Here is a 12,526-nt window from a genome sequence, read left to right as displayed (position 1 = left end):
TTTAACCTACTTATCCCTGACAATGATTTAGAAACTGTACTTTCAAATGATAAGTACATTTAACTCTTTGTATTATCGTCAGTTTATCATATTTCGTTTCACACTCCTCAAACAAAAAATAGCTCCTCTTATGTCGCCACGAGATGGCGCCAAAGAACAGCTGCAAGAACAGAGCTGTCCATCAGCATGCAAATCAAAAGGGAGCATGTTTTTCCAAGGTGCTCAATGGTTTAGTTTCTCATTTGTTTGTTAAAAAACGTTTGAGATTGCTCTTTCGAATAAACCTCCCCTCACACGACCGAAGTTGTTTTCGTTTTCGTTTTCTGTTCTATCTGGATATCACTTACTGGGTATACACTGGGGATTGTCAAGCATGTAAAACAACAATACACATTTGAAAAGATAAAAAGCATGATTGTGATACATTCTTTACCGCACACTGATCACGGAGCGATATTTTTCATACAGATGTTTTTTGTTTAGGCACTATCAGCCTTAAAAGCGCAAACGTCTAAAATGAACCTTTACCGCAGCTTGCAAGTGAGCTCACGTCATGTCCTTGGTTGCCAATGGAAACACCAGCGTTTGTTTTCAGAGTTTGACAAACTTTATCTCACGAGAAATTTTAGCTATAGGAAATGCCTTCGACGAAAAATGGAAAGAAGAGCCTGGACAAGCCGACTAATAAAGACAGCATGGTGTTTGACGAGAAAAACCTTACGAACGAAGAGTTAACTGAGGGAAGCAGGGAATTTTATCGAGTTCAAATACGAGATTTGGAAGAGCGACTAGAAAAGTGAGAATTCACATCAAACCCGTGTAATCGCTCATTCTGACAGTCCTGTTCACGTCATATTGTTATCATCGATGTCACTGTTAACCTGTTAAGAGAAGTGTTCATTAGACCTAAGTAATATTTAAAACCATGTCTGATTCACCTTTAGAATCACAGCAAGCTCATTTTAGAGGTGTTTCCTGCTAAAAAAAAAAAAAAAAAAAAAAAAAAGACTTGCTTTTTGACATAGAAAAGAATGAGAAAAATCCTGTCAATATTTTAATGAGTCAAGCAGATTCGATATCATCTTACGCCTTGTATATTTATCAGGCCTTTCTCTCCCTCTCATGCACAGGTACCAACATAAATGTGACGAGTTAGAGGTTCGAGCGAGGGATTTCTCCTCTCGCTACGAAGCTTTAGAGAAAGAAAAGAAAGACATTGTGCTGTTCTTGAAGCGCTCTTTGAACCAGAGGGAGGATGAAAACGCTGAAATCTCTGGGCAGCTTAAGAGACTTGAGGAACGCACAGAGAAAGAGAGGGAATCTTTGGAGATGCAGCTGAGTCAGCTTCGACAAGAATTCCAGGAAAACAAGGACAATCTTACCGCCGAGAACATGGTCCTTGGTAAAGCCTGCCTAGTTCTTACTTTCAACTTCGGTCTAATTGTATGGCATTCTAAAGAAATACTTAATAAGCTAGTTTTACTGACAATAATTAAGCCTGGTCATGAACTAATTTACATTCTTGAGGGATATCCCCTATTCAAAATATAATTTAGCCCAGGACTGCTTCTAAACAAACCAATGAAGTCTGGCTTTAAATGTGTATTAAATGTCTTAATCTAATTGCACATTAGTAGTCTCACATTTCTGCTGTATAAGCTTAATTATTTTCTCAGCAAGTTACATAAATTAGATAAAAAATGTACTGTGGTAATGTTCAGGCCTGAGGGATCATCTTTAATAATGTTAGCTTTGGCCTACATGGCATGGCAGCTTTCATACAAGAAGGAGACAGAGCACTCAGTGAGATTTGGCATAAGTGATGGTGCTTCAGATTAATATTGTTGTTTATTTTTTTGTCTCACCAGCTGGGAAACTAGCAGCTTTGGAGGAATTCCGCATGCATAAGGAAAGCCTGGAGGCGCGCCTAGAGGAGTTGGAAAGTCAGTTGGAGAAGGAAAGGCAGGAACATCAGGATACCGTTGTTGACATGGAGAGGAAGGCTCTAATGGACAAGGACAGGTTCAGTGGACACATTCAGCCGCGCGCCACACCTCTCTGTCAGACTCGTTCTTTTGCTTGTTTAACGCAAAGTCTAAAAAATGTTTTGTTTTTTTGTTTTTTTATTTGTCTGCGCATTCAGGCTGAAGAAAGAAATGGAGCAACACGTGGCTACGGTGGCAGCAGAGCTCCGTAACGTGTCAGACAGAAACATGCCTGAGACCACGAAGAGAGCGATTCGCGAAAATGTGGTCGTTACAGGCGAACTGCAGCAGCTCTCCACCTCGTTGAAAGAACTTCTGAAAGAGAACGAAGCTCTGAGAACGAGAGAAAAACAGCTCAGGCAAGAGAAAGACCTGCTGGAGCCAATGTTGAATGAGATGACAAGGAAGAATCTTGGCAATCAAAAGGTTTTCTAATTTTCGTTCGGGAAAACTTTGGGTTCATTGCGTACATGTGCTCAAGAGCAAAAGAGGTTGGATTGAGAACACTTTAAAGACAAGACTGATTTTTTTTTTTATATATATATATATATATATACACAAAGCTCTCACTCATGACGTAAAAAGCATAAAAATGGACTTGTGGACTAAGTGCAAACAGACCAGCAGTTGTAGTTTTTATAACAGAAAAGCCAGCTCTTGCAGTATAAACTTACTCTGCAAACACAAATGACAGGGAATAAGTGTACTTAAATATGACTCCTGGCTGACGTCTAATGAAAAAAAAAACAAAGATGGAGGTGTTTTTGGATTCTCTTCCTCTTCTCCATCTGAATCTCTGTCTCTCTGTCTCTCTGGCTCTCTCTCTCTCTCTCTCTCTCTCTCTCTCTCTCTCTCTCTCTCTCTCTCTCTCTTTCTCTCTCTCTCTCTCTCTCTCTCTCTGAAAGGTGATGCATCTGCTGACGGAGAAGTGTAAACAGATGCAAGCTGAGCTGAAGGAGTGCTCTCAGAGTCGTGAGGAGTACAGACGGCTCTCAGAAGCCCACTCTGCTCTACAGACGGAGCATGAGTCTCTCAGGTCCACTCACACACACTCAGTCATAGTCACTGTCCCCCTGTGGACCAATCTGCAAGGCCCTTTCACAGGATTCAGAGGAGGAGTGGGAGAAAAAAGAACTCTTTTTCTTTTTTCTTTTTTTGTAATTTTAAACGTTATTGCCTTGGCATGAATATTTTAAAGTCTAGTTATCTTGGGTTTTTTTGGGTTTTTTTTAATGATTTAAAATGAATATGTTTTGAATGCAGAGGGCAAGCAACCTGTGCAATAGCACACATGCATTGGTAGAGAAAATTGCTATTTACAATTTACAATTTTACAATTTGAAGCAGTAGTTCTGTAAGATGTCCTATACACAGAGTGAAGCAGTCGTTCTGTAAGATGTCCTATACTGTGTCATACACAGACTGAAGCAGTCATTCTGTAAGATGTCCTATACTTTGTCATACACAGACTGAAGCAGTCGTTCTGTAAGATGTGCTCTACTGTGTCATACACCGACTGAAGCAGTCGTTCTGTAAGATGTCCTATACTGTGTCATACACAGACTGAAGCAGTAGTTCTGTAAGATGTCCTATACTGTGTCATACACAGAGTGAAGCAGTCGTTCTGTAAGATGTCCTATACTGTGTCATACACAGACTGAAGCAGTCGTTCTGTAAGATGTCCTATACTTTGTCATACACAGACTGAAGCAGTCGTTCTGTAAGATGTCCTATACTGTGTCATACACAGACTGAAGCAGTCGTTCTGTAAGATGTCCTATACTGTGTCATACACAGACTGAAGCAGGCCTCTACGCTGGAGGAGTTGGGCAGGAAACAAGCTGAAGCTGAGAAACTGAGGAAGGAATTGGAGGGAGAGAGGACTCTCCGAGGGCAGCTGGAGACACTCGTCGAAGAGGCAGCCATGGTTCTTAAAGAAGTCTTGAAGGTCTTGGAAAAAAAAAGTCCTTTTGAGCACTGCATCTACATTTCATTAGGGTTTAAACTGTGCGTTTTGATTTTTGATAAGTAGTATTACTTTGTGAAGATCAATGTAAGTGATGAAGATTTATTATGATGGATTTATGATGTCAATGGTCATCGCAGGTCCTGATCTAAGTCGTCATCACAGGTCATCGTCATCTCCGTAGAGAAATCCAAAAGTCCTAGTAATACACTTTGTAAATACAAAATGTTTCAGAACTGCCAGGCATAATAATTTAGTTTTACTTACTAAAATGACATGTAATACAATCAACAAAAATGCCCCAATTCAAGTCCTGTTTTGGTCCATTCATTTATGTTCAGATGTTTATGATTTAGAAAGCTACCAAAAGGATCACTATCTAAACTAAAGTAAAAAAAAAAGTAAATAAATAACTAAATAAGGGCATCCTCCATTCAAACAAATAGCAACTTGTTCCGAATTCTTCTTTCTCCATCCGGTTACTTTAGGAGGTGCCTTGGCATGAATATTTTAAAGTCTTGTTTGTCTGTTTTTTAATGATTTAAAAGTAATATGTTTTGAATGCAGAAAGCAAGAAACTGTGCAATAGCACACATGCACTGGTAGAGAAAATTGCTACTTTGCATTTTGCCAGTGATTGAATCATTGTCAAATTGTTCCTCTGTCATTTCCATGGTTTGTGTTGGGTACAGAGTGTTAGCTTGAGTAGTTCTGTAGATATCTTCTACCGTGTCATGCGCAGACTGAAGCAGTCGTTCTGTAAGATGTCCTATACTGTGTCATACACAGAGTGAAGCAGTAGTTCTGTAAGATGCCCTATACTGTGTCATTCACAGACTGAAGCAGTCGTTCTGTAAGATGTCCTATACTGTGTCATACACAGAGTGAAGCAGTCGTTCTGTAAGATGTCCTATACTGTGTCATACACAGAGTGAAGCAGTCGTTCTGTAAGATGTCCTATACTGTGTCATACACAGACTGAAGCAGTAGTTCTGTAAGATGTCCTATACTGTGTCATACACAGACTGAAGCAGTCTTTCTGTAAGATGTCCTATACTGTGTCATACACAGACTGAAGCAGTCGTTCTGTAAGATGTCCTATACTGTGTCATACACAGAGTGAAGCAGTCGTTCTGTAAGATGTCCTATACTGTGTCATACACAGAGTGAAGCAGTCGTTCTGTAAGATGTCCTATACTGTGTCATACACAGACTGAAGCAGTAGTTCTGTAAGATGTCCTATACTGTGTCATACACAGAGTGAAGCAGTCGTTCTGTAAGATGTCCTATACTGTGTCATACACAGACTGAAGCAGTAGTTCTGTAAGATGTCCTATACTGTGTCATACACAGAGTGAAGCAGTCGTTCTGTAAGATGTCCTATACTGTGTCATACACAGACTGAAGCAGTCGTTCTGTAAGATGTGCTCTACTGTGTCATACACAGAGTGAAGCAGTCATAAGAAAAAAAGTAAATAAATAACTAAATAAGTGCATCCTCCATTCAAACAAATAGCGCTCGCAACGTGTTCTGAATTCTTCTTTCTCCATCCGGTTACTTTAGGAGGAGCCAAAAGAGGAAGATTCAGAGATTCAGTCTGTGGTTCGGCGTAGTCAGCTCACACAGAGGCTCCTGGCGGTGCTGAACGCTGCGTTGGGAAAGGACTCCGCCCACTCTGACTCTGTCCATGAGGCACATCATCATCACAAGACGGAGCCCACCGCAGAGAAGTATAACATCCTCTATTCTGGCCTCAGTGCACTGGGCTCTCACCACACACAGTGTTAAGGGTCTGCACACCTCCATGTGACGACCACTGAGCTTTGGAAAGATGTACAGCTGCAGACAAAAATATATGAAATGAAAGCAATTAAGATATTAACTCTGGTTATCATTTCAAAGGCTTAGGCTTACTTAAACATTTACTAACGTTTTCAGATGTAATTTATGCAAAGCGAGAGCTACTTTCTTTTGAAGGTTTAGTATTCAGGCGAAAGAGACTCTAAAAAGAAAAAAAGGAAATGCACACACAGCTGCTACTAAAAGTATGATTTCTGATTCGTTTTTTGACGTCTTTGTAGGTCGTGTTTTTTTCCTCCGTTGTCGAAGAGTTTCAGCAGGTCAGTCCCATGTCAGACACAAGTGTACAGCACCATGCTCTCTCAAATAGGGCCTCTGTCCAAAACCACTCAGCTTCGACTCAGCAAGTGAGTACAGACAACTGACCACAGGGTTTTTGTGCCTTAGTCTACAAGTGACTCGGTAATGTCAATTTCATTAGTGATGAACGTGCTGAGAATATATGGAGTTAGAAAGCTGCCAAAATGTCACAAACAAACTGAATATGTTTTTACAAATGCCCCGTGATTTGCAAACAAACAGAATGTGATGCCCCACGAAATACACACACCATGCTTTACTAATACAACACACACCTCTCAGACAAGCACAATGGGCTTTGCAATTACAAAACACAGCTATCAAGAAAATACAATGTGTTTTGCGGATACAAATGCTACTTACAAACCGATGCGGGGCAGCTTCCACAAATGCAATGAGACAATGCAGATAAATAAACAACATTTTGCATGTCTGTGTCATCAGTTTTACAAATGCAACACATTTTTCGACAAGTACACAGCAACACACATCATTTGTAGATCGCGGGACATTTGGCACTGTTATTCCGCTTGTGCGAGTTGCAAATGCCCTGATTTTCTCCCAAAGTTTAGTTTTCATTGGTGATACATGTATGGAGAATATCCCAATGGCACAAAAAACTGGAATAACCAAAAAAAAAAAGAATTGATAACATGTATTTGAATCAGTGGTTTTCCATGAACATACTTTGGTTTTAATGTCTTTTTCATCTATATAGGAAACAGCTAAAAAGCAAGAAGATGGAACATTCTAGACCCCCCAGCAAAGACAACTAGTCTCCCCCACAGCCTGCCAGTCTCAGAGGAGATCTCTCAGTGTCTCAGTGACCTTCATCCTGAGGAAGAGGAAGCCCAGCTGAATCACCAACCCAATAACCTATTGTCTGTACACTTCCATTGAACAGAAGCAAAAAAGAAATACACGTCTAATTACAGTTCTCTCAGAGGTGCTTTAATTTATATATATATATATAAAAAAGAAATTAGTCTGTGCTGTTTGTGCTCTGAGATTGTCTGTATGCTGTTTATTTGGGGATAAAGGAATATATCCGCTGTGCTGTGTTGTTGAGTGTGAATACCTTGGCACTCACTGTAGTGATTGTTTTGTCCTTTCTTCTCACTAGATGGCATCACAGCGTTGGTTTACACACCAAAACACAACATGGTCAAGTCTGTTATGATCGAGAGAGCAGGACAGCTTGAGTGAACTAGTTTTATCCAATACTGTAGCTGTGCTATCCATATATGAATGGTTCACCTCCATTTTTGTCTAGGTCATATTTTTCTGACTGGGTAAGGAAGCTGTGACGTAAAGCTATTGGGGGAATGTCAGAAATATCGTCCTGCAATATAAATTCTGAAAAGATGCTAAAGCAAAGGGTTTGGTCCTGTGTGTTTCCTACCCTAAGTGTGTGCCTTTCTCTTGGTCTGACATTTTCTTTTGGAGAAACACTCAAGAGGTTTTCCACTGGAAGAACATTAGGCAAATTTCCAGCAGGAAATACATTTATCAGTTGAATAATTAAAATACCTTTGGGACAGTCAGTTGATACGCTCTAATTCTTATCTCAATTCTAAGATATCTGTTGTTGTTTTTTTCTCCAAAATTCCGTAACTACTCAACCCCAATTCATTGCTAAATTGTGATACAGGTGAGCATTAAAAAACCTAATATTTACAAGTTGTAAACACTGTCCAAAGCTGATTTGATGGACTGTAGTCTCAAAATACACAGTAATGAATGATCTTTAGTCTTGCTTCACCATGGTCCCATGGAAAACTGGGAATCCCAGGAAATCCACTTTGAATACAGTCTTAAATTTTTTTTTTTTTTAAAAATAAAGCAAATTCAACAAAAGGTAATTCTGATGATATTAGCCAGGTGCAGTCTTTCACACATCAAGTTTTGTTTCTAGCTATTACACTATTCAATATGAAACATGCTTCGGAAAGAAATCCAGCATTGTTACACCAGTACCATTTGGAGCTACTTCAGATTTCACATTTTGAACGTAATCTTTAAAATAAAAAACAAAAATACTCAAATGTTCATGCAAAATAGAGACATGGATTAATGGGGGAAACCAAGGTTCTGAGACCAACAACCTTTAGGTCGGTGACATTTTGTTTCTAGAGTCAAAGCAGTGTTTGCAAGCACACAGTGTGTGCAAAGAACTGTGCAGCGGTAGGAAACGGTCATGTGATCGGATGAGTCATCCATTCATTCACTCAGCAGGCAGATGAGCCCACGCACGTGGTGAAGAAACACAGCGACCCGACTACATCCCAGGGCAAGAGGCTTCAGCAGCTCTGTTATGGACCGGGTTGCATTTCCCTGGCAGGGGTCAGGTCCACCTTAGACGTTGAGATTAAATGTGAAGTTATACAAAAGCCACTCTGAGTGATCATCTTTGTCCTATGGCAGGACGTTTCCATCCCGATGGGAGGAGCCTCTTCCACGATGACCACGCCCCCAGTCCACAGTACATGGTCAGGCACTCAATAGTTTTATTATTTATGTAGACTAAATGTTACCGTCATGTCAGTCACCAGATCTCAACCAAACAACATGTAAGGGAGATTTTGGAGACATGTCTTAGACAATATCATCCATCCACCATCATCAAATAAACCACCAACCACCAATGAAACATTAAATAATGGCATATTTTTGGGGAAAATGGTGCTGTAGCCTTCCAGTGAGATTCCAAACACTTCACAGCTGTTCTGGTGGCTTGTTACTGCTCTAGAACTCAAAAAAGTTACCTAGCATTGAAGCTTCCATATTTTTCCACTTAGACATATTGTGCTTCAACTAACACATGTATGACATCTATGAGAGTGTTGTATTTCATCCACTAGAGGGCAACAGAGGTCTCAAGAATCTTGACATGCCCTCATCGGCAGCATGGCCAGTATAATTTTAAACACTAAAGGATACCTGAGCTGCTATTCATAACTTTCCTTGGGTATTGCATGTCTGGTTTATTATAACTGTTTATACAGTGTGTATATCCCTGTTTGATGGTGACAACCTTTGCTTCTCTGTGTGACACCATTCCCAGCTGTTGTTTGTGATGTGTGTGATGTGTTTTTCACATCCAGTTTCTCCACCTGTCTGTCTCTTTTTTCCCTTTTGTCCATGATTGTTTTTTAGTTGTTTTTGTGTGTGTGTGTGTGTGTGTGTGTGTGTGTGTGTGTGTATTTTGTGTGTGTGTGCATGTTTGTGTATGTATCTCTACAAGTATGCATGTGTGTAATCAGAATGTTTACTATTTCACACAAAGGAGCCAAATTTGTTTTCAAAAACCTTTCATGGCATTTTACGGAAGCACATAAAGAACTGCAAAAAAAAAAAAAAAATGAAAGAAAGAAAAAAAAAAAGAACGTAGACGAGATCAGTGGTTTCAAAAATACATTGCGCACACACACACACACACACACACACATACACACACACACACAGACACACACACACACACACACACACACACACACACACACACACACACATACATACACACACAGACACACACACACACACACACACACACACACACACACACACACACACACACATACACACACACACACATACACACACACACACACACACACACACACACACATACATACATACACACACACACACACACACACACACACTGACAAAGATAGACAACAGAGTGTGCAAAAGCTGGAGGGACAAGAGGTAAGAACTTAAAGAAGTTCCCACGAGAAAGCTCCCATCATGTGTCTCTCTGCCGGAAACTGTGGTAAGTGTGGTTTTCAGTGCACTTATAGAGGGTTGCATCTGTGTCGTAGAGATAGACAATAGTCATTTAACACTGATCTCAAATCAGTCTCACTTCTATAGTGATTAGATTTCAGTTTAGTCTTCGGGCGTCTGACCTGTTTTTTCTGGTGCTGCGGGGCCGCGTTCTCCTCGAGAGATTCGCTGCCATCATCAGAGATCACACCACCCGTCACATGACACAGGGCAGGAAATGACAGAGGAGCCGTCAACTGTAAAAGGGCAAGGGGGCAACCGCGCTGAGATCAGCAGTGTCAAAAAGTCACTGTTTCTGTCTCAGTGGAAGTTGTGCCCAACCGCAGAGACCAAAACGGCTGTCTCGCTTTCAAGTGCCTCAACAGCAGGGCCCGTCCGCGTCGACCGTTATGTTTATTTGACAACAAAACCAGAGTCGCTTCTGAGTGAACGCGATGCTTTCTCTTTTCTTTTCTTTTCTTTTCTTTTCTTTTCTTTGCTCACAAAAGAAATGCATCTCTGCTTATGGTTTGATGGGTTGGTCGTTCGTGCCTGAGAAGGCGATCGAAATGGTTAATGGTGAGAACGACAGTTTAAGAATGACAGATAAGAACAATTGGTTTAGAAAACTCCTCCGCTCTCTCTTTCTCTCTGTCTCTCTCACACACACACACACACACACACACACACACACACAAACATATTCAGGGTCATTGTCATCATTAGTGAAACCAGGACAAAAAAGTTATCTTGTCCATTGCATACCTTGGCCTTGCGAAGTGTGTTTTCTAGAATGTTTCGTATGGTTTGTTCGTTTTTCTCATGCTCTTTTCTCTCGAGTTGGTGGACTAAATTAAAAAAAAAAAAATCCCACTCTAAATAGCCTGGTAATATTACCCAAGCACATTTATTTTGATTTCCGTCTCAACGGAAATTCCTATCTGTTTAGAAGGTCATTGTGTCTCTTTAGCATTATATAACATATTGTAATAATAATAACATTAATAATCATAATAAAAGTGTCTCGTTTTCTGCATCTCTGCTGACTGACAATGGGAAGTGAGTATGTAAGAACGGTTATGTAATATCACAATGTTCTCTATCAAAACAGGAACCAATGGGAAATATACAATGCTGACTCTTTTTGTTTTTTTTTGCATGACAACCTGAAAATATGGATGTATGAGCTATGGAGGAAATGCAGTGAAGACAGAAATATATATGATTTCCGAAAATGTTTATAGATGAATTGGTCAAAGGAATGTGCTTTACATAGACTATGACAGATTTCCATTAGTTGGACTGCTTTTTGTGCGATTCTGAAGGAATTGAATTAATTGAATCGAATTAATTGAATTGAAATGAAATTAAATGAAATTAAATGAGATTAATTGGATTGAATTGAACTGAACTGAACTGAATTGAATTGAACTGAACTGAACTGAGCTAATACTGAACTGAACCAAACTGAATTGAATTGAACTGATCTCCATAGAACTGAATTCCATTGAATTCCATTGAATCCTGTTGAATTGAATTCTGCTAAACTGAAAAGAACAGAACTGACACTCTCACTGACACTCACTACGACTTGCCTGTGTGTGTAATTTTTTCGACATTCCCAATAGAGAACCGCTTTACTCCGTTAACAGCACGTATGTTTGTCTCACAGCTCTGCTACCATGGCTCATTTAGTGAACGAACACAAGGCCTGGGACTGGGACACACCTGACTGTTCTGGATGGTTCTGTCATGCACACATGTTGCTTTTCGCTATGGAAAACGCTGCTCTCACTCAGAGACCCGCGGCATGATGGGAAGTTCTTGAGGACGTCTGTTGGGCCCATGGAGGATAGGCCTCCTTGGCTTTGATCCACGGTTTTCGTGAGAAAGAGAAGTTCTGTTTACAGAACTCCGATGAGCAGCTATGACAGGGATCAGGGCTTTCAGCGCAGTCCCCAGCCTTGCTTTTTTCCTGTCCAAGTAAATGAACTCCTGTTTTTGCTTGCACGAGATAAAATGCGCAAAAAAAAAAATGCATATGGATTTGAAATGTAATTGTTTCTTCTACGACGCTGAGATCATGTTGAAATCAGAACCGTCTCTATGGCATCCATATTATATTTTCCACAAACATTTCCACAAAACGACTGCACAGCACATGAACCAAGGGTTGCATAATATTTCCACTTGACCCTGATCGTCAAGCAAGAGTTACATTGTGTTTTATACCAAAAGATAGTTTAGGTTATGGAACCTCTGTTGTAAAGACAGAACAATTGCTGGATACACAGTATCAACATCATAATGGTTATATTGAAAAGGAACACCCAAATTGTTTGACCTCATGATATTGTTTTGACTTCCCTTCTGTGTGAGGGTGAAGAAGAATGTTCTTGTGAGAAATGTTCTTGTTCCTTCTGACTGACATGCTTTGGTACCTCTGCAAGATCAGTTCTCTTTTCTGTTTAATTGAATTTGCCTATTTTGTGCTCTCTCTCTCTCTCTCTCTCTCTCGCTTGGTCTCTTGCTTTTTTCCTCTCTTTTTCCCTATTAGAGATAAACAGTACGTCTGTGGGTCTAATTTGATGTTCTATGACAGGAAACACTACATTTACTTTTGCTTTGACTTTAGCACTTGTGACT

General features: G+C 40.1%; 1 protein-coding gene across 1 annotated transcript; it reads left to right on the top strand.

Annotated features, from left to right (window-relative positions):
* The first annotated feature begins 638 nt into the window (after positions 1–638).
* Positions 639–5,740, top strand: cfap157 (cilia and flagella associated protein 157). Its single transcript, XM_030775131.1, has 7 exons — positions 639–796; positions 1,131–1,402; positions 1,869–2,022; positions 2,144–2,411; positions 2,891–3,021; positions 3,783–3,933; positions 5,516–5,740. Exons 1-7 carry the CDS (start codon positions 639–641, stop codon positions 5,738–5,740), a joined length of 1,359 nt encoding a protein of 452 aa, XP_030630991.1.
* Positions 5,741–12,526: the final 6,786 nt, after the last annotated feature.

Source organism: Chanos chanos, chromosome 5 (genome assembly GCF_902362185.1).
Source record: "Chanos chanos chromosome 5, fChaCha1.1, whole genome shotgun sequence".
In the NCBI taxonomy this organism is placed as follows: domain Eukaryota; kingdom Metazoa; phylum Chordata; class Actinopteri; order Gonorynchiformes; family Chanidae; genus Chanos; species Chanos chanos.
This window is presented reverse-complemented; position numbering and strand designations above follow the sequence as displayed.